This window comes from Molothrus aeneus, chromosome 9, assembly GCF_037042795.1.
Source record: "Molothrus aeneus isolate 106 chromosome 9, BPBGC_Maene_1.0, whole genome shotgun sequence".
NCBI classification, from domain to species: domain Eukaryota; kingdom Metazoa; phylum Chordata; class Aves; order Passeriformes; family Icteridae; genus Molothrus; species Molothrus aeneus.
Window position 1 is genome coordinate 22,458,665 of NC_089654.1, and position 23,108 is coordinate 22,481,772.

Genomic DNA, 23,108 nt, shown 5'->3' on the forward strand with positions numbered 1-23,108 from the left:
CTCCTCCTGCGAGTGTCACATCAGCCCAGCTGAGCTGAACTCATCCTGCCTTGTGTCCACTCAGGGCTGAGCCAGACAGGGGAGAGCAGGAGGATGCAGCCGTGGTGCTGGCAGAGAAGGGCAGCAGGTGTGAGAGGGGCAGTGAGTGCTTCCTTGGGGTGCTGCTGCATGGGGAGGTGCTCCCTGGAGGGGTCTGTGGGGTGTGTGATGTGCTCTGGAGGCAGGAGCTGCCTGCCTCTGTGCCTGGGCATGAGGGATTAACCCACCTTCATTTTAGCATTGCCCAGAATGTGCCTGGTTCTGGATGCATCTCCAGACAGAGACATCAAGGCAGGCTTTAAAACACAGGGACTGACACACCCCAGAGACTTCCCTTCCCTGCCACGGGTGGGGCTTTTTGGGATTTCTGCAGCTGCTCATGTGCACTGGAGATTTTGCTGGGCAAGTCTCAGATCCCGAGTCCTGACACCACTCACAAGGTTATCAGCTCATTCCTGGTAAGAACATCTGATCCCTGCTGCCCAGATTTACTGCTTCCAAATCACAGCCATTTGCTGTGGTAACAACTGCCTTGAGTAGTCCTAATCCACGGCAGAGTTACTTTGAAAGGGTTGGGGGCATAGAGGGGTAATAGTGAGCAGCCAGAGAAAAGCCATTTACTTGATTAAAAGGCCCATAGATATTCTGAGCTCATTTCACAGAGGATTTACAGCCATCTTATTGGAACTTTTTTCTCTTACAGGCTGAATTCAAATAAGAATTTGTGTAGTTCAAGGAGAAATCCAGTCAGGCATACACAAATCTGTTATCATGAGGTGCATTGATAACCCCAGCCTGTGAGGCTACAGTTTATTTTCAACAGCAATGAAGTGGCCATAAATCTATAGATTGACTTTGTTCTAATAAAAGTACATTAAATGAAGGCACAGGAAGTCCCTTTTTTCTGTGATTTTCTTTTTTCACCTTAGCAAACTGTGGCCTATTGCTCTCCCTCATATCACCTGCAAAAGGTAGCTGCTCTGTTTGTGCTAAACACCAGCCACCATGTTCCAAGAGTTGCTGGGCTGTTGAGTTCAAGTAGTAGTAATAGTAATAATAATCATCATCATCATCATCATCTGTTTGGGACTCATTTAAGGAGCACAGATTCATGTCAAGCCAAACACTGCACAGGCCACTGGAAAAGGCAAATTATTTTTAAGATGTTATCAACATCACCTATTTTATTTAACTGCTGTATCCTTTAAAGGTTTATCCTGGGTTCCTGCTTCATGCTGTTGTCCATGTGGGCACTGATCTTTGAATGTATCTACAAACAGTTATTTTTCAGGTCCTTGGATAATTTACTCCTTGCTGCTTTGGCACCTGTGGCAACAAAGGAAGCAGCACTTATTGCACTTTAGCTGATTTTCCACTCTGTATCATGAGTGAGACCACCAACTCCTTTTCCTTCTGCACACCTCAGAACTCTTCAGTTCATCTTGTGGGCTTCAAAAGTGGCAGTTGCATTGTACAGACATTCCTCTTGTTCCCTGGAGTGATTCCTGAAAGGTGCAGTGTTTGCTGTACTGTGAACCTGGTGCCTAACAAGTTTCAGGATTACATGGCAAGAAAAGTATTTGAATTCTCTCAGATTGAGAAGCAGAAGGCAAGAGTTTAAAACAGACCTAGGAAGACTGCTGCAGGGATTTTCTCTAGTTTTGCATCCTTTATGAGTAAGGAAAGGACAGTTTGTAGGACCAGATTCAGCTGTGGAGCCTTGAACACCTGGAGATCTCAGTGGCCTGAGGTGTGGCTGCCTCTCCTTGCAGGCAGCCAGCCCAGAGCTCCAGATCAGGGGGGTCTGTAGGCGCCACAAACTGGCTCTGGTGCCTTCTGTATGCAGGGCAGCACCCCACGGGAACATCACTGCTTTTTCCTCTGCATCTGAGCAACTTCTGCTGGGCCCATGTTCACTGGGAGGAGGCTATCCTGTTGTCCCTCATCTCCCTCTGTAGCCCTCTGAAAATATCTCTGAACCTCAATATCTCAGGAGCTGTAGATCATCTTGAATTTCCAGCATTGCTGTTGCTGTTTCTGCCATCAGCCCCTGAGTTATTTTCCTGATAGCTGTAGGGAAATACAATCCCACTGCCTGGAGGGCCTGAACGAGGCTCTGAGTCCTGTACCTGCCCCTGTGGACATGGCTGAAGAAAAAACTTAGGTGACTAATTCTGTGTGCAGAATATCCACAGTATTTAGGCAGTTCATCTTGAAGGAGAAAGATTTTAAGTAATCTTTTAGATTTCTTTTTTATTTTCTTGTGGGTGTTATTATCTGAATATTTTCTTGAAATGTCTCTGAAGAAATTATGTTCACTACAACCTCTTTATAGTATATGTTTTTATATAATGTAGTTTGAATAGTTTGTCTTAGCTGACACCTGACAGTTTTAATTGATTCCTTCCTGAAAAATGTCAACTATCAGTTTTCTGACAGTTCTTGAAAACAAGGAAAAAGCATGGAGAGAATTCATGTTAGTTGCTATAATGATAAATTGGTCATCTGGCTTGACCAGCTATAGATCAGAAAAAATGCAATCTTTACTATGAAGGAAGAATTATGTCTGTGGCAGTCTGTGAGAAAATGAAGATGGAGATGATTGAAGTCTAGGATTTAGCTGGGCTTGCAGAGAAAGCACCTCATTAAGAAATTCTGACAGCCTCCCGCCTGGCACGTGAAGTTGCACTGTTGTGACACTACAGAAGTTAATGAGGAGGTTTGTTCTAATTATAGTGGAGCAAGAAATTGGAGATTGGAGACGGAGCTCTCTGAAGTGTTGCAGCTAAATTGTAAAGCAGACTGCAGTGGAACAAGGGTGTTGTTCACATTAGTCCTGATCTCCCAGTCAGATCAGCTTACCCAGACCTCCTCCTCCCCACACTGGGCTGCAGGACCATTCCCAGATCACTTTAAACAGTGCTGTATTTAAATCAGAGCAATTTGCCCCCTCCTCAGTGCTGGTACATGCAGCAATACGTGGCTTAGGTGGCCTTGTCTTGGCGGTATCAGCCTTTTGGCCACAAAGCTTTTCCAGCTTGGAAGGCTCACTTTTAGGAATTAACCTTTAAAGAACAGGCTACCTACAGTAACTATAATTTCTTTAGCTACTTGTAGTATTGATATCTGGTTTGTATGAACTGTTTAATGCAAGCAGTCCAGACATGGAAACAGAGGAGTTCAGTATGTCTGGGATGGTCTGTCAGGCAGAAGGAACAGTAGTCCTGGCTTTGGCCACCACACTGTGCATGAGCACAGCCATGCACCCAAAAGTACATAAGCAGCCCCTTAAAATCTGTATCAGCTGTTTTGCTGGATCAGTATCTCCCAGATTGCTGAATGCCTTTTGGGCAGCAGAGTGTTGGTTGCACAGGGAGCAGTGATTTGGGTGCCAGTTTGGGAGGGCAGCTCTCATTGAGCTGGGGGCTTTGAGAAGGCTCCTTGATAGTGCTCCTGCAGCAACTGCCAGTGCTAATTTTGTCAGTGTTCCAGCTCTTTTTAAGATCATCTGAGTGGTGCAGCACAGATTAAATGTGCAGCTCCAATGTGTTGTTATGAGATGCCTTTTAAAATTCTATTGACAGCCTCTGGTGTAGGAACTTCACCATCTGCTGCAATCTGAAAGGAATAGAGGGAAAAATCTATAGCTGGTGCAAATCCAGGCAAACCATGCTGAGGAGGAGTTTGTCCCATAGCTGCTATATCACAGACTAGACAAATGTTTTAGTAAAGGTGTCAGTCTCTGGGGTGCAACATCCTTTTCCAGTTTGGGAAATGCTTTGGGGCATCATACAGAATTATTTTTGTGCGTGGCTGCCAGCACAGTGTATCAGGTGGTGTTTCTTCACAGGGCATAACTGCTTTGCAGCTTTGAGACAGCAGATTCTGTGTGAGTACATCCTGGTGGTGGATAAAAGCCTCATCAGGCAAGCATCTTGCAGGAAGAAATGGGAGATATTTAAACTCAAGACTATCACTGAAAAGGCTGGCTTTCTGTTTTTCCCTACATGTGGCCAGGTTGAGTTTACTGCATCCCTGGAGCTGCTACAGTAGAAATGGCACATGAAGAGGGATTTGGAAGAACACACAGGCCCTTTTGAGGAAGTCTGCTGTCATGGGAGAGTGAAGTGAGTGTGCAGGGGTCAGGAGGTTAAAGCCCCAAACAGGAGAAGAACAAGAAAAGATGCTACAGTGCTGAAGATGAAGGCAGGACAGTTTCCAAGGAAAAGAGATGGAGAGAGGTTCAGTAGACAGAGTGAAATAGTTATAATTATAAGAAAGATGAATGAATTTCAAAACTGCTTTTTTCATTGATTGCACAGGTGTTGGTCAGAGCAGCATATGCAGAACAATGTTGTGACACTAATGATGGTAATGACAGCATTTGGAGAAGAGAATGGGGCAGGGAAGGGTAATGTAGGCTATCAACAGCTGAGTCAAGGAAGCACCTAAACCATTCCTGTTCCAAACCTCTGCTTTTCTGATTTTTTTCATGTATGTTTTATCTGTCGTTCTAGATACCAATCTCTTCTGTACAGGGGGAAAAAAAAAAGCAAGAGAGATTTTGCTGAGGTATTTGCAATGTTGAAGTACTGTCTGAGTGAATACCTGCTTGTTGTTTCTCCTCACTAATGTGTTTCCTTGCACATTGTTTTCACCAGACAGGATTTGCCTGTGTTAGGAATTGTCAGCCTAATTAACTGTAATGGATTTGCACAACCTGACTTGTGCACAACGTGGAGTTGCTCAAAACTCCACTTTTCAGCATGTGGCAGCTGAGGTTAAAGATCTCTTTCTGAATCAGTGATGTTAGTGGTAGGTGTCCTTTTATTTCTTAATCAGGTCTTTGAGAAGAGCCCCAAGGAGCCATCAGAGCCCAGCCTGACAAAGGGAGCAGCCATCTCCTGTGGGCTGAGCTCCCTGCCTGTGACCATGGGTAGCAGGCTCTGGTCCTCTTCCCCCAGGTCCTGGTTCTCTTGCTGAAACTCAGTGCTGAAATTGAGAGCCCTGCCTCTCCCTGCTTTCTGTGGGAATGAGAAACTGCTCTGTCCAGTGCTGCACAATAAACAGGTGGGTCAGCTGTGTATGGCATAGCATAGGCTGTTACAATTCCTGCCCAATTTTGTAACTGCCAGACACTTTCCATCCCTGCTTCTCTGCTAATAAGCGAAGGCAACGATCTCAAAACTGTTCCATGAAATTCTTCTCCATTCCTGGTGCTGAGCTCCTGCAAACCAGCCATGTGTTGCTACCTAGCATTAATAGGATGCTGTCAAGTGGTGCTGAAGTAAAGAGCACTGTGACTGTCTCACACTGTCAGACAGCAAGGTATCGAGTCAGCAGCGAGCCTTTGCTGGGAGCAGCACTTCGATTGCAGCCATCTCCTGCTTCCAACTGTAAATATTAATAGTGTAAGATAGACCTTCACTGGCTACATAATATTGCCTTAGCATGCTACGTGACACTGTCACGTTACTTGCTAATTATATTCCTGGATAAAAACTTTCAGTATGTTTTTATCCCACTGGCTGGGGTTTTTTTTGTAGTAGAAAGCTGATTTGAGACAGCAAAAATCATTATGGTTTAGCTTCAGGAGAGACTTTGGAAGAGGTGCATGTAGGTAAAGTTTAACAAAAAAAAAATCTAAAAACTGCTATGTTAATAATAATTCAGACTTGATTTAGACCTTTAATTTGTTAGCAGAGTTAGTTTTTATCTTTTTTTAAGTGTTGTCTTGTTGATAGAATTGTGTGAGTGTGTGTCTAACTCTGAATCTCACCACTGTCCTCAGGGATTCTCGGATAGGACTGCATACCTAATATGGGACCTATCATTGTATCAATGTATTAATATTGTATCGGTATTGCTGGCATTCAACAGGTTTGCATCTGAATGTGAACTGGATGAAGCCAACTCTGATAATTGCTTTTTGGGTATCTGCTGAAGGTGCAAATGTTTTAGAAAGTCTCTTTCTGTGTTATAGCCAGCACAGCACATGAGAGAAAGGTCTCTGAAAATGGAGTAGAAATTTCTTTCAACTTTCTACTCCACGCTTTTACCTTACTGCCACCTAAAGATAACTAACAGAAAATACATTGTCCTACGGATTAGAGAGTTTTACCCTGGTATGCTGGGAAGGAATGGCAACCCTATCAATGTCTTTCTTTTAAGAAGAATTCCTGCACTTTCAGATTTTGTTGAAGATCATACTTCTTGGAAATAGGAAGGAAATCTGCTGACTCAGCTCACTGAATTTACCTCTGGTCCCCCAAGGCAAGGAGTGCTGACTGTGAGGCCACCTCACCCTGCTCCTGGCCAGGTCTGTTTAACTCAGATGATTAACTCAGATCTCCTCAGTACAGGCTGAAAGTAGCATTTTCTACAGTGCATGTGGTCAGGTCACCTCTGCATGCAGGTGTAAGGTATTTCTGGTAGAGCCCCTCTTTGATTCCTACTGTCTCAGATGTGAGTGGCTGCTGTCAAACAAGCAGCCTGTTCCTCTCAGCTCCATCCTGGTGCCTTATTTCTTATTCAGTAGTTTTCAGTTTGGAGAATGCCTGCCATTAAGGCAGCCTTTGGTCAGAGAGGGCAACTGAGGCATGAAATAGAAACACAATTAGCCCATGACCAGTCAGGCAGCCCATGGTGGAAACAGTGATTGAATTTAATCCCTTCCCTCTGCCCCAGCTCTGCCTGTCAGTCCCACCCTGCAGCACAGCCCTGCCCAGCTCCAGCACTGCCAGTGGCACTGCTGAGGTCTGGCCCGGGGGGGCCCTCCAGGCTCTGCCTTGCTGGGTGTCTGTGCAGCTGCTGGGGCAGGAATGCAGGAAGCCCTGAGCAAGAGAACCTGGGCCTGACAGATGATCTTTCATGGAGCTGTTGCCATCCGACATTTTTGCTGTATGACATTTTTTTGGAGTGAAGTATGGCGTTCTCTGTTGTTTAAACTGCAATATTGCATTTACACTGGTAATAAATCCCTCATATGTGCCTACTACAAGTTTAGAGTCGGCTCTTGGACTAAACTCACACTTCCACATCAACTGTCCTGTGGTTACTCATTCCCTGAGCACCAGGACAGATGCTCTTTGCCAGGATGGCCAGACAGGACTCCCCTCAGGCAAACACCCTGGAGTGCAGTCCTCACTCCTCTCTTCCTGAGGGTCAACTCCCTGCCCCATGGGACTATCACAGATTCAAGCCTGCTCTGGTTTTATATATTTTCAGGTATTGGAAGGATCTGGCTCCCCCAGCCTCACTATTGGTAACTGCCTCAAGCCAGTGATGGCCCATTTTGTTAAAGTACCCGGCTCTGGTCATGTTGCAATGTTCAAGATGGTTCATCTTCTGTCAAAGTTCCATTCTGAAGTCTCACAGACCTGACACTTTGCTTGCTGTCTATCTGTATTTTTCATACCACAAATAGGACATTTAATTCAAGTAAAAATGTGATCAATGAATTCCAAAATGCTTTTGTGTATGGCTCTGAGTTGCTCTTCTGATGGATACTTGCATCCTTCCTTAAAATATTCCCAAACTCATATGCATTAGCAAAGTAATCAGAAAATCAGGCAAGTTATATATATTTTGGCAGAAGTTTCATACATTAGTGTTTTCTCCTGGAAGAATACTTCTGCTTCCTCCTTCATCAGTAGTTTTTGGAGAGGATGGAAAGAAACAATCAGAAGCTAGGAATCTTTGACTCCAAATTTTCTGGAAGCGAATTAAATTGTTTCAGGTCTCTGGGTCCAGGCCAGTTGCAGTCTGAGAAGCCTGAGTGCTCCTCCAAGGCAGAGTGGGTAGCTGATACTGAAGGGAAATTTACCTTTCCTGCCTACTCCATCTAGAGAACTTCACTGGTTTGGAGATTATTGCTTAGCGGCAGGTTCTACCAATAATGGTGTTGTAGATTTAAAGTGTTTAAAGCATCCTGGGGTAGACTGTGCTCACTCTGTCTCTCTGTCCACTTCCTAGTAAAGGACAAGATAATAACACGTGGTCACCTTACAGAGGTGCTCAATGCCGTCCCCATCTGTTTGACTTTTACAAATCCATTTTACTTATGATTTTCCTTATTTGTGTGATTTCATTTCCCTCAGTATCACTTTGTGCCTCCAGGATCTCCTTCAGAACCACCTTTTTTTGATGGTTTCCAGAAATGGCAACACTGGCAGCACTGAGAGGGTTTTCGGACTCATCATTCCCCAGACAGACCCACAGCTACCACTGGGGTTCCACTGGCAGTATCACCTACTGAAAGCACAGGTGAAAATTTGGGTGGGATAATGACTTCCAAACCCATAGAAAGTGACAGAGACTCTACCTTTACTACTGGCATCAGGTCTATCTTGAAGGATGGGTTACATTTTCATATGTACAGAAACCAAGCATTTTCTTTCAGCCTGGATGAGGTTTGTGTTTGATTTAAGGAAACAATAAAATAAGAAAGGACCAAGTGCCATTTTCCATGAGAAACAGGAGTGTCCTGCCTGATTGTTATGTGCAGTATTCTGGTTAGTTCACAAAATGGTAGCATTTGGGATGAAAAAGGCAACAGTGAAATCCCTGTGTAAAATCTGTGCCTATGCTGCCATTTCACTGTGGGCTCAGAGTGAGCCTAGATAAAACCAGACACGTGCATTAGCATTGGTGAATACCAAGTGAAATTAGCCCTGCAGAAGAGGTGGTGTTGCCAGGCCCTCCCAGAGCTCAGTCTCTAGCTTGTCATTGATTTTAATTGGGAGCAGGTTTGGGCTTTTCTTTGGAGTTTATTTTGGCTTGGGTAGGGGGTATTTTTGGGTGTGCAGTTTTTTGTGTGTGTGTACTTTTGTTTTATGTTGTTGGGGGTTTTTTGGTTGGTTGTGGTTTTTTGGTGTGTTTTTTTGTTGGTGGTGTTCCAAGATTATCAGCTCCCAGGTGTCAGGCAGGCTGTGCTCACTCCATGCATCCTGTTCCTGCATCACTGATACAAAGCCAACAGGGGAGAAAGGGTCTTGTTACAGGCTGATCTGGGAAGCAAATGCACCTTTAATTCACCCACAAATGGTTACTGCTTGGAGAAGAGGGAAAAGAGGGTCCTGTCCCTTTGGAGAGAAGGACAGCTGGTGATGTTACCAGTGCTTTCCCCAGAAAGAGGAGTATTTCCATTTATTTCTGTAATGGATAAATTAGACCCCAAAGTATTCGTGTATTTGAGAATTCCCAGAATCCCTACCCTACCATTTCACAGGGACCACCAACAATCAAAGCTGTCTCCACTGGTGCAAAATCTGTTCACTCTAAATAATTACAAAGATTTGTAAAGCTGCTGATTTCCTTGTCCTTTGAATTACAGCAATATCACATTTTTTACTTCAGTGCTGTTATTTTTTTGGAAAACTGAATAATTTCTTCTACCAAATATGATTGGAATGAATTCAAGGACTGTTGTGTTTGCTGCACATTTGGATTGGTAGAATATTCAGATATTTGTGTAACAAGCTCTGCCTCTCATTTAAACATTTCTCTGTATCAAAATAGATAAATGTTATTGATCATTTGAAACCAATTTTTTTTTCAGATTCTCAGAACAGGAATTATTTTTATTCCTTTTCAGTGGAGTAATATTCCATAAGCCTAGTAAAGTGTGTAATTTTTTTCAGATGTTATTAGGAATGGAGTTTCATACCAAGAAGTGAAAAATAGAAGAGAACATTAGGTCTCATGAAGCATATAAGAAAAAAATAGGACATAAAATATAGTATCTGAACAATGCAGGCACAGACTGCATGAATGTGTTATAAAGTGAGCAATGACTGAAGTAAATACCCATGTGATGTGGATGTGGGTCCACAGGGAAAACATCAGAAGGTGAGAATAGGGAAGACAATGCCATTGCAACAGAAAGGATGGTGTACAGACAAAATGTGTTAATCTGAATACTAAAGTGTTATGTGAGCACTGTGCTGGAGCTGATTCTGTACTGCAGAGTGTTATGCTGTCATGTGTCATCTGGGCTCCCTTTTCTGCTTATATTTACCATGCACATTAAATATTCAACTGCTTTTCACTGATGCATGCAGTAATCCTGGCCCTGTGAAGAGCTTTCTTGTCTTTCCCAGCTAGGACACGTTAGATATCCTTATTGTCTTTGCATCCTAATGCTTTTGTACCTTATGTTGTGACACACATTAAATGTGTTTCATCCAATATCCTTTTAGAAGTTTTAGTTAAATCCTCTGTTCTGAATGCAGACTAATACAAAATAGCAAAGGGTATTAAGGCATTGTTCTGCTCTGAAAAACAACTGCAAATATGGCATTGTGACATTTCCAGTGACTTCCAGAGCAGAGCTGCTCATTTTATAAATGTAGAGATGTTTCTTCTTACCCCACATTTGACCTGGCACTGGAATAAAGCTGAGCCCTGTCTGGCTCCTACCATCAATGGTAATGATTCTGCCATGGTGGGTGATCTGCAACCACACAAATGATGTGAAACAAATAAACTCCAGCTTCTTCCCAGCTCAGTTATGCTGATTCTGCTGGGCTAATAAAAGTATACATTTATTTCAGTCATTGAAATAATCTCACTTCAATAGACTACCATCAGACTGTAAAAGTTTACCTCTTCTGTACAAACAGTTGCCCTGATGAGGGTTTTCTCAAACCAAGTAAGGTACTACAGAGAGTAAATCAGAAGCACCAGGAAATGCCCTTTAAACTTCCAGGAGCAGCCTTGCAGGATGTAAGTTACGTAGCCCAGAGCGTTTATTTCCCCCCTGCAGGTCCTGGGAGCCTCAGGAAAGCTGACAGGTGAGAGTTGGTAGCTCTGCTGACCCAGGGCTTGCTCCCTGCTTGGGCAGCAGTGCCAGCAGGAATGTCATGGCACTGTGGGTGCTGCAAGCAGAGGGCATCAGTTCTGAGCAGGGATTCAGTCCCCTCTCCACTGCTGGGTTCAGTGTGATGTCAGAACGTGCTGGTGAGGGGTTTTAAACCCCTCTGATTTCCTGAGGTTCTATCATTAGAGGCACCTCACCCGCAGTGGAAATAGGACAGAGCCCTTCAGAGAATGGTGTCATTTTGGAAATGTTGCACTGTCCATCCATACCAGACTTTTCCAAGAGGCTGCCAGAGCTCTGGAGAAGACAGAAGTCCCAGCAGGTACAAATGTGCTCCTCATTAAGGAGCCTGCTGCTCCCCAGGAGCTCAGCCTGTCCTTGCTGCCCCAAGCCCTGGGCTGCTCTGGGACTGTCCAGGGGAGCCTGGAGCTGAGCCCACGTGGGGAGAGCCCCTGCTCCCTCCTGCAGGCTGGGATGGCTGCAAGGAGCTTCTCTGGGACCTGGGCACCCACAGCTCCTCAGCTCCTGCTGTGGATGAGCAGCAGGTGAGTGGCCTGTCTGAAACTCAGGCTGGCAGCACTTTTCAGTTGACTTACCCAGCTTTACTTGTTCATTTTACCACACTCCTGAGCCTGGCTGCTGAGAATCACTGTCTTGGTGTTGTCAACATTGGGCTTTCAATCTTAGGGTAAGAATAAAAATTATCTTATTGCCTTAAAATATATTTTAATAAGAATTTTCATTTATTTTTTTAATTTGTGTTTTATTTATATTTCTCTATTGCTCTCAAGGGCTTCTCTTGGGAGGTCTAGCAAAGTATCTGCTTATGTGGAGGCTGAAATATGTGTATTAGGAGCAGAAATACCAAGTATCAGGGGCAGAATTTTTCACTTTGAAGGTGCTTCCAATATAGCTAACCTAATTTTCCTGGTTTTTTTCAATATTTCTACCCAATCTCACGAATTAAAAAATTCTAAAGTATGAAAGACCATCTGCAGTAGGAAAGAGCAAGAACAAATCTGTACTGATGGTGAAGAGAACAAAGTAATTTCAGAGTTTTGCAATCTCCAGACAGAAACTGATGGGAATACTGGCTGAGAACTGGAGCAGAGTGGAAACTTAACCTGCATGGGCTGTAAATGCCATTAGATCACTCTGTGGGCCTTAAAACCAAAATACTGCTGATGTTTCTGTACAAGAGCAAGGCATGCAGGTAAAGCCACAGTGAGACTGGGGGAAAACAGTCTGGTTGTTACATTCCTGATGTCCATGTCTTTTAGTCAAATGGTAATTATCCATTAATAGCCTCATAAGTATGAATATGTAAATAGCTATGGAATGCATTATTCATGAACCACCAGGCATTAATTATTGTAATTAAGTATCATTTGCTACGTTCATATTACTAACCTTTCCAGTTAACGAATACATTAACTGATCACTGTAGAGCAGATTCAATCAAAATTCCCTGTGTCTGTGCTATGGAAGCCTGAGAGAGTTTTATTGAATTTAGATTCAATATTGAACATAACCAACATGCTTATCAGTGTATTTTTAATGACATTAAGTGTGACTCATAACCTCCAGTGCATGATGCTTGTCCTTGTGCCCAGGAGGATGGAATGGTACCAGCTGGAAGAGAACGTGGAAGCAGCAGTGGTGCAGCACATGGCAGCAGCTCTGTGAACCAAGGACAGCTTCAATGCTGGGACATGAAATCCACCTCCACTTTCAAGTCTCATGTATATTCACACATACAATGGGAGAGGGGGTGTGTTTTGTGAGGGAGTGCTGTCCCAAAGGTGCTGCTGGTGACAATGTTCAAGGAGCAATTCCAAAGCTCAGCTGGAGCTGTTTGCCAGCACCAGCAGGACCCAGCCCTGGCAGGATGTGCTCCCAGTCTAATGGGGCTCAGGGCACTCCTGAAACACGAAGTAAAATGAACAACCCAACCCTGGGTTTTGTCTTTACTCCCTGGAGATCCATTTCAACTAATGGTAATCTCAGTACCACAGAAAGAAGATTTGCTGCAGCTTTTATTTCACTGCCTTTTTAGGGTTATAGTTCTCAGAACCAGGCCTTGTGGGTTTTGAAGTAGAAATTTTGAATAATTTGTTGCAAACAAGAGTTTCATTATTTTAGGGAGAATCACTAACTCAAGATATAAATGTATAAGTTCAAGTGCTGAAAGTTAATATAAACAAGTAAAATGCCCTCTTGGCTGAACTTTTGGCTGTCAGAGCAGAAAAAATATTTGCAAAGAAAGAATTAAATCTTATTTCATCACTGTTAGTTTGAAGCAGATTTTTTCCTATTTTTAGGTTCACCAATGTACTGTAGTCATGTGCAGTGAGTAAATGATTATTGGATCTAGTTTCCTCAGTAATCTGGGAGTAAGAACATCTAAATAAGCATATATCAAGGATATTTTCAAATTCACAAACACATGGGCTCTTTGTAGTTAAAATTGTCATAAGATACAGCTGCAGAGAGGGCTCAGTCAGAGCCTGGATTTTTAAGAGCCAGAAGTAAGAACAATGGTCAGTAAAGACAATCTGCCATTCCCTGGAGACACCTACTCACTGAAAACCCCCTTGTGTATTTTCCAAGCACAGTGAAGAATATGCTTTCACTCATCCCACAGCTGATGCAAATCCCTTTGCTCTCCCTTCCAGTGTCTCCATCAGCGCTGTCTTCCCCCTCTTTTCAGAAATCTAAATTCTGCCTCAAGCCCAAACACTGTTAGTTCTCATTATCCAGCTTTATGAATGACAGTCACTGGCATCTGAAAACCAGTCTGAGTCTCAGTACCACAGAGGGATCCATTACAGATATTACCACCATGGAGCATCACAAGCCATGCCTCCAAAAATCATGACCTTGTTTTTTGGCTTTCTTTCATTTGCATGTCTTGTATCCCTCCTCTAATTCTGAGTATATTGAGATGATGTTTTCCCAACTTCTTCTCAATGCCCAAATTAGTAGGAGTGTGTTTTGATATTTCTTTTTTTTAATAAATACTGATTTTCCACAAAAGCACGAACTCAGCAGGGAGTTTGTGTATTTTAAAAAAATTTCAATTATTTATATAAAAAAAATCAATTATCAAAAGATTTGATGTACAATTGCAACACTGGAGATGTATGAAGATCTTGCTATTATATCTTAATATTAAACATGAATTTTCATGTTTCAGCCCCTTGAATTCTAAAAAATCTCAGCAATTGGATGTTTTTCCAAAAAGGTTAGTACCCAGTGCCATTATTCATCCAGCTATTTTTTTCATGTTTGCTTTTATACCAGTTTCCCTTTATTTGTCTGACACCTGCATCTCTTAAAAATATATAGAAAATTATTTCACTTAACCTGGCACTTGTTTACTTATTTTTTGACTTTTAAAACTAGAAATACCAAGTCTGCAGGAGTGCAGCTGGGGTGGTTGGAGTGGCTGAAGAGCTTCAGTGGGAAGCACCTGCCTGACCCTGCCCTTCCAGAACTCATGGAAAACCCTGGGATGAAGCAGCCTTGGTTGGTGTGTGGTGTTCCTGTGAAGTGTTCAGAAAACATGGCACACTGAAAGCAAATGGACAGAGCCATCAGCAGGAAATGAGGAGCAGACATAAAGAGACAAAGGCAGAAGGTTTATTTGGTGTATAAAGGTAGGAAATTTATGTACACGTGCACAATGAAGTTGAGGATACAGAAGTACAAAGAGGAAGAGAGCAGCATTTCTGAGGCCAGGGGATGTTCCATGATGACAAGGCATTAGAGGAAGGAAAGAATTCAATTACAGGTGAGTGTTTTTAGTAAAAGAAAGAAAGAACTGATGCCCTGCTAATTGAGTTTAGAATAATAACTTCCATATTGCTGTAAATTAATATGAAACCTGTGTTTAATATTGCATAAACACTCATATCAAGTGTCTAGTACTGAATGGAAAGAGTATTGGAATCTCTATACAAATGGAGTCTTATTGTTTTCACATTTTGGATATAGGTCTAATGCCAGATATACTGTTATTACATTTATTGCTTTCTACCTTTCTTCATCATTAAGACCATGATGAAATTTTTGCTTAATGTAGTGTGTCCTGTTGTACATATTCTATAAAGTACATAATGGTTCAATTTAGTTATGTGGAAACTGAACTAAAACTAGTGAGAAAATAAAACCAAACTAAACTTCATTATTTTCTTAATTATAGTTATTTAAGAAAAAAGAAATGGTTTGAGCTTTGATAAGTAGCAGAACTTTCTTCATTTGAATTTTTAAAATTTCTTATTTCTTTGTCTTTAGTTAGCATTCTGAAATAGGACAGTTTTTATTTCAAGTTATTTCTGATTAATTTTTCATTTTTCATTTCAATAATACTGAACTGAGAAATGTTTTTAGCTCTGATTAAATGAAAGCTAGTTTGGAATCAAATTCCCAACATAAGATGCTATTATTTTGAATTTCCCCACATGAAAGCAATTTTCCAAAACTATTTTCACTGGAATAAAAAAAATCCAAAATGTAGTCTGGTTTTGTTTTTTTCTCTTTGCCTGTGTTCTGTAATTCCCACTATTACAAGTGATTGCAAGTAAGATAACTAAACCTATATCTGATGGTATATATAGTTTTCTTTCTGACACTGCTACATTAATTTCATATCCAGTGCATTCCCATCTAGTGTTTATTGATCGCTTACAAGGAGGAAAGGATTTTTAAAATAAATTTTTATATATAATACAAAATTATTTATAATTATTTTTAATAAGAGTTTAACAAAAAAATTTCCCTAATCTTTTTCAGGTATGATAAAGCCAGCAAAGAAATTATCCTTGTGTACAATTCTTGCAGGTAAGTACACAGTGCTTTATTTTCATACTAAGGCAGATGCCAGGAATAGGAATATGTGACAGGGCTGAATCATAATTTTTTTTCCACAAATGTGCAAAAGTTTGTTTGTTCTTTTTCCTCCCCCCTAAAACAGGAGTAGGGTTTTTAACAGCAGAAATGTTGCTGCATTCGTGTGCTGAGTGGTACTCAGAAAAATAACAGACTGGGGGCATTCATGAAAGGTGGAAAATAAAAAGTAGTCTTGATCCACTCTCTGATCCATATCCTGCTGTGGCAAAACAGAAACCTTAAAATCTCACTCAGACACATTTCAGGGTGTCCTAATGTCACTGGAGATTTAAAGGGGGGATTTGCTTTTCCTGGATGCACCAGGTCCAACCTGCAGCGAGTTAGGGAGGACAGGGGCAGGTTTGAAGTGGGGGAAACTGATATCAGTGATTTCAAGGACTTCTCCAAAAGATCGACTGTCCCCTCTGGAGTCAGAAAACCTCCCAGTATGGTGTTAGTCTTTAAAACTCTGCTACCTGCCATACAGCTGGTAAAAAACCACCACCCTATACACACTTGTTCTTTCAAATCCTCTCTCAAGGACACTATTCAAATGATTAAAAGGGATAGAGAATCTCTGCAAATATAATAATGAACGTCCAAATAAATTATTTCACCATTCATAATTGAGGTTTTTGTCTTAAATAATGGTTTAAAAAGAAAAAAACTCTCACTTTTTATGAATGTTTATTATTTAACAATGTATTTCAGTTATGTCTGCAGTCTCAAAGGTACCTACAAAGATATTTTGCTATAATTTTTTTGTTAAATCTCCTGGCATTCATAGTTTTCAGGTCCTTTTTTCATCTTTTAAGAATCCATGGACAACCAACCCAATTACCTTGCTTGCTTCTTAAGAAAGAAAACTCCCATCTTTTTTTGTCTGATGACACTGATCTACTAGTAAGTAAAACAGATTTACTTAAAGTTATAGAAATCTTTAGACAAACAACAAATCTGTGATTTCAAGTCTGAGACATTTACTGGGCCTTTCTTGAAAGGGGAAATGTTGGTAAAGATTAAGATGGCTGTATTTTATCTCAGTATAGTACGTTGTACAGTATAGTACATCTGTAGAGGCTACTGGAGCAGAGGATCAGGATTAGTGATATCAGTGCAGGATTGACACTAATTCAGATGGATGTGGGAGCCTCCTCAGCTTGCTGTCAATTGCTAATCCAAACCATTACCTAATTATCCAAAAATATCCCTCATGATTTCACAGGTGTGAGGCCTAACTGCCAAAGGAACAGCAATAAACATGGTGTGTGATGTAAAAATACTGACCACCTGCAAGATTTAGTTTAAGATTAGAATTATTGAAAGCAGTGAGTCTGCCACTCATTGCAGTAGGGTTTGAATGCCACCCTCAGTAAATGTGACATTTGTGTTTCCTTTTAATCGTCCCACTGTCGCCCACTGGCAGTGTCCATGTGGTGAAATGCTCTGGTGAAGGTGGGGTGAACTCTTTAACATCTGCTAGCATTTGTTCTAAAACTAAATCTATTAACTAAACCAGATCTGAAAGGATTCATAGAAAAACCATTCAAAGAAATATAAAACATGTTTTAAAACTCTGATATTTGTATTGCTTTGCTAAGCTGCTTAGTCAAGGCATCTTCTGCTGCAGTAAAACACAAAAGTTTAAAGACAGCTCAATAGTCTTCCTGATCACCCCACTCGACTGCTGGCTCATCATCCATTCGCAGAATGAGATAGGAGAGGAGCTGAAAGAGGTTCTGCCACAAGAGCAAAGAGACAAAGAAGGAGAGGTCGCTTACATCGATCTCACAGCGGTCCCCGGCGAAGTTCACGTCGCACAGGCAGTGGAACTTGTTGAGCAGGTTCTGGCACAGGCCCCCGTTCAGACATGGGTCAGAGCTGCACTCATCAATGTCCTTCTCACACCTGCAGGAGAGACTGCAAACAGTCAGCCTCAGGAACCAGGCACCCAATGCTTCCAACAGGCACGTGTTTAATTCAGCCGCTTTCGGGGGGATGGAGATGCTCTGGGGTGTGTTTCCACACGTGTTTATGGTTTTATTAACTACCTGATGAGCCCCACTCAAACTCTGACCTTCCTGTATGGTTTCCAAACACAGACAGTTAAGCAGGTAATTTCATCCCTGTAAAGCACTTCATGGTTACTGGTGCTTAGCAAGGTGCAGTGCAAGTTCTTGTGTGATCTCAGAGCCAGCTCTGGTGCGAGTCCTGCTGACAGCTCGCTTGTCCTTGTCATTGTTCCAGGAGCTGAGGGCACAGTTTCCTTCTCAGTAATCTGGATATGAGTCAAACAAATGTGTGTTTTTGCCAGCTGAGTGCTCCTAGAAATATTTACCTGCTTTTTGGGTGGGTTTTTCTAACCTTTTAATTTCTTCCCTCAATTTGGAATGCCAATACACCCCAGCACAATTTCCTATCCAGTTGCTTTGAGATGGGCCCCAAAAAAGGTAAGAATGGTGCAGGACAGGTTTCATAAGCCTTAATATGTATCATTAAATGGTTTTGAGCTAATTCTGGTGATACAAGAAATTTGAGTTATAATTTCTCAAGGCAGCCAATGGAAGGATAATGAGGGATGTGTAAGACTGTTAGAAAACTACTGATTTGGTGATTTTTGCTCTGAAAATGTTCCCTTTTATTCCCTGCTCCCTTTTATCAAATAGTGCTAACAGTTAATCCTATTTTTTCCAGGTAAAAATGCAGGTTTTTACTTGGAGAAAAATATGAGAAATTCTCTCTGAATTATAAGGAATTGCTTTGTTCAGTCATATTCATAACCAAGCAATAAACATATTAATCTTACATCAGAGAAGAGCATTTTTATATTAAACATTCTTACTCTATTCTAATCTAAACTTCTTTCAATAGCTTCCTTAAATATTGAATTATATTCATATACTTCAAAGACCTAAGTTATTTATCCAATGTATAAAAATTGTATGGCTATGAAATTACCTATGCAAATTTTTAAAAAGCCAAAAACCTCTCAAATCTTCTGGGGAATGAGGTACCTGAATCCAACTGAGTTTCAGGAACACTTAAAAACCTGACTCCCTTAATATAATTTTAAAAGTTCCAGCCTGAATTACATTACAAATTTGTTTTTGAGAGAGAGCTCTATCTTCTTTTATGGAGATTAATCTTTACACATTTCCCTTTCCACCTGCTATTAAATCCTTTTGCATTTTTTTAATGTGATCCCAAGTCAATTGATTGACATAGAATTTCTCTATACTGTGCACCAGTGGCTTTCTGAAGGCTGAAATATTGTCTTAAAGGAAAATGCCTGCTTTATCAGTCTAATACATAAATATACAAAGGAATTTGGTTTTAATATTCTTATTAACAGATATATTTGAATTTGTTCTGGAAAAAAAGCAAAAAAAAGGGATGAAATGTTCTCATTTGATCTAGTGAGACCCCCAAGCATGGAAGCACTGCTGGTTTATGGCTTGGCAGCCTGGAGGAGCAGAGGCCAAATGCTCCATTTGAGAGGCTGCAGGAGAGAGCCTGGCTGCCACAGGCAGCTCCCTGCAGCTTGCCGGGCACAGGCTCCACACGAGAACCTTGGGAGCTGTAAAAGAGAGATTACTGCCAGCCACTGGGATGGATGGAAGGAAGGCTCGCTCCCAAAGCTGCAGTTAGCAGGTAGGCTGGCAGGGGAGGGAGAAGGAAAAAGTGCTTTCCTGCTGCCTCAAAGTCCCAAGAAATACACACAGTGCAGAAGTGGCTATGAATATGCTTTTACGTCTTAAAATTTTATTTTATTGTATCGTTTCCCCCTTGTTGAATATTGTGAGGTGGTACACAGGCGACCTGGCTGTTAACAGTGCAATTCAAGTGTGTCTGCCAACCACACTGTGCATTGAGTGGGTGGAAATCTTCATTTCATGTCTTTTATAGCCTACTGTACTCTTTCCACAAAATCAGTGGGCTCATAAGTTTTTGAGAGAATGAAAACCTTTTGTTGGTAACTTCTCTGTGTTACAGCTTGGTCCTGGTGAACTTTTGGATATTATATTCTGACATAATGCTAGTTTCACCTGGAGTATGTACAGCTTTTCCTGTCTCTCTATCCAAAATGCCCTTACCTGTTCAGGCTATGACTGGGACAATGCCTTCCTAGGTTTCTGCAGCATCTGATGCCTGCCCTGAGGCTCTCAGCCCTCCCTGCTCCAGAGCTCTTTGAAGGCCAGTATTAAGTGTGAACTGGGCTACAAGATACAAATTTCACTGTGAGGAAGGTCCCTCTGTTCCAGGCTAAACAATAACATGCACAAAGTGTTCCTTAATAATTTCTGAAAGTATTCATTCTGTTCTCACACTTCAGCATTCAGTAAGAAAGCATGGTACACCATGCCACTAGGTGTGCCACCTCTTACTATCCCTGGGATAGAATAGATTGCATATTCACAGCACAGACATGTGAAAATGGAACAGCTTTGCATATTCATGTGCCACAGCATGCAGCTGGTTCAGGTATATGAACAGGATATGTGTGTGTCCCCACCTATGGAAAGGCAACATTTTAACTTGTCATATGAAGATTTGGCACAGAAACAAAAGAAAAGGCACAGAGAAGCAAGCCTGAAGTGCTAATTAAGAATTAATATCTGGGACTGGATTACTGGTGCTGCATTGGTCTAAACCTTGCTGCATTCATTTGTGATTTTTGTCCAAAACCACAATACTCCAGACCCTCAGAGTCACTCTAGCAAGGAACTCCTGCATTATAAATCAGCTGCTTTGTCTGTATTTCTGCCGGAGGGCTGGCTGTTATCCTCTGGACTCTTTTGACCAGCTTTTGGAAGAGGTGCTCCCCAGGGATGGGCAGGACAAAGGCTCTCACCGTTCTCCCACAAAGCCCGGCAGGCACGCACAGCTCAGCTCCCCGCCCAGGTCGCTGCAGTTGCCGTAGTTGAAGCACGTGAGGTTCCTCTCCTCATTCCCACACACTGTGTAAGGTAATCTTCTGTACCTGGGCACACAAGGAGGCAGCAGCAGTTATTGGCACTGTCCTTGTTCTGGATGTCTCCTGCTCTCTCAGCTGAAGCAGGGGAGCAGGGTATTGCCCAAAGGAATGACAGCTGGAACTCAGATTTAAGACTCCCAGAACATGTTTTGCCAAACTTTTTTAATTTGATGGATTTAATTTTTCTTTTCCAAATATTTACTGGCAAAATAATGATTAATTTATCATTTAAAAAAAAAAGGACATCACTCTACTTACATTACTAATATGGTTCTCTATGATACCTGGACAGCTTAGTATAAGAGTTCAAAAGAGACAGACTTAACATACAAGATAAAAAATATTGGGCCACCATAAGGCATCTTCAAATCTGAGGATGTCCTTACTACTCAGAAAAAGTCAACAAAACCTGTCAATTTTAGCAATTATATCCTAAAAGATAAAGTAATTATATCCTGTAATTGGATAGTGTAAAGATGATTGTCTGCATCCTTTGGGCGGCAGCAGACTGGATTTGTTGGAGTCCTCTGAAGGAAGGAGAAGGATTTTGCCTTCTTGGAGAGGAATTGGACATGCTTAGAGGGCAGAATTTTATGGGTATGCAGAGAAGGGCAATTAAAGGGAAAAGCCTGCAGTCTTTCTAGAGGACAGTCTGGGAGGAATAGGAAATAGCATGTAAGCAGTGTCAGAAGCAAGGGCAAAAGTGGGTTGTGTGGTGTTTGCAGCCACCAGGACTGAGAATAAGCTGGGAAGAAAAGACCAACCCAGAAAAGATGATGTTAGTGGGGAGAAAAGCAACTTATTTTCCTATTGGTATTTTCTCCTACCAACTCTGAATTCCTGCATTTATAGCTATAGAGCCATATTACTGAAATAAAATATAGTTTTAGAGATTTAAAAACCATAAGATTTTTTTTTTCTGAAAGGAAGATGTAGCACATGTATTTTCAAGCTCTGGAAGACTTGTAATCTTGTCATCAGAGAGCTCACAGGACCAATGCTGACAGCAGAACAGGGCAGCAGAGCTGTGCCTTGTTCCTTCAGTCCTTGTCTCATCAGTCTCTGCCTGAGCTGGCAGCTCTCCACTGTCTCAGTCCACATCTAATTGATCTGTACAACTTTCTGTTCTCTTCATACTCTTTGACTCTGCAGTCATGATTAATACAGAGACAGATGCAAAACATGTGTGTTTAAAACAAAGACATCAGGGATGTAAAAGCCCTTCAGAAGAGACTTGACAAAACCTTACAGATAAGCCTTGTTTACAGTACCTGCAAAACCTCCCAGTGAAGTTAGCAGCACACAGGCAGGAGTATCCATTAATCCCATCAACACAGGTGGCCCCATTCACACACTGGTGGCCATGGCAGTCGTCTATGTCCTCCTCACAGGTCTCCCCAGTGTAACCAGGCTCACAGCTGCACTCATAGGAGGCAATCCCATCTGAGCAGTTCCCATGGACGCAGGGGTTTGAAGAGCACTCATCAATGTTGACTTCACAGTAGGTGCCAGTCCATCCGTCGGGACACACACAGCGGTAGGAAGTGTAAAAGTCTTCACATATCCCCCCATGCATACAGGGGTCAGAACTGCAGAAATCTACCTGCAAACAGCCAGTAAGAGCAGGGTTTGCAGATATTTTGAGAAATTGCTCCTCTTGAGGTTTTTTAGTAGGGATGTCAGCATTTTCAAAGTAGGAGAGATAAATGCCACTGATTTCTATGGTGCTCATGCACCCTCGCAGGCCATCCAGGCTGTCAAAAGCCTTGTCAGCCACATAGATGTCTGTCTCTTCTCTTAAAAAGTTGAGGTTTCCTGCAGCAGCTGTGCTGGTTGCCGTGTCTTTCTTGTTGTCTATATCCATGTGCCATCTGGAGGACTGGGACAGGGGCTCCACCATAGAGACCATCACTCGGTGCCATTTGCCATCGCTCACAGACTCTGAACTCGCCAGGGTCAGCCTGTAGAAACTGTTGCCACTTTGTAACTGAAACAGGAGTTTGGAGTTGTGGATGCTGATGATGACAAACTCAGGCTCCCTCTCTGCATACAGCAGGATCACATCAGTGTCCCTGGTCCGAAAGCCAAAGATGATATTGGTGAGGTCTCTGCTGATTTTCCCATTGCTTCTGTAAAATATCGCGCTGCTCCGGCCGCTGAACACTGCGTTAGCGAGACCTGTGCAAAGACAGCAAGTGAGAAACCAGGCCAGTTTTACACCAATACTCCTGGAAAGATGTCTCTCCAGTGCACATGCCATAAAACTGCTTTTGGGTTTGCTGGGAGACAGTCGAATTCCACCAGTGTTTCAGTTATCCTGCTCTGCCCCTCATGGCTGTGTAATTGACAGGGCAGTGCCAGCATCAGCTATAATCAAATCGAGAC

At 42.1% G+C, this 23,108-nt stretch overlaps 1 protein-coding gene across 1 annotated transcript in view; it reads right to left on the bottom strand.

Moving 5' to 3' along the window:
* The window catches only part of CRB1 (crumbs cell polarity complex component 1), a 100,336-nt gene that overhangs the window by 9,139 nt on the left and 68,089 nt on the right, over positions 1-23,108 (bottom strand). Inside the window, exons 9-11 of the mRNA XM_066555632.1 lie at positions 21,995-22,901; positions 20,601-20,729; positions 17,530-17,656 (exon numbers count right to left, since the gene is read on the bottom strand). Of these exons, the coding sequence (XP_066411729.1) occupies positions 17,530-17,656; positions 20,601-20,729; positions 21,995-22,901 (1,163 nt within the window). The remainder of the gene's footprint in view (positions 1-17,529; positions 17,657-20,600; positions 20,730-21,994; positions 22,902-23,108) is intronic.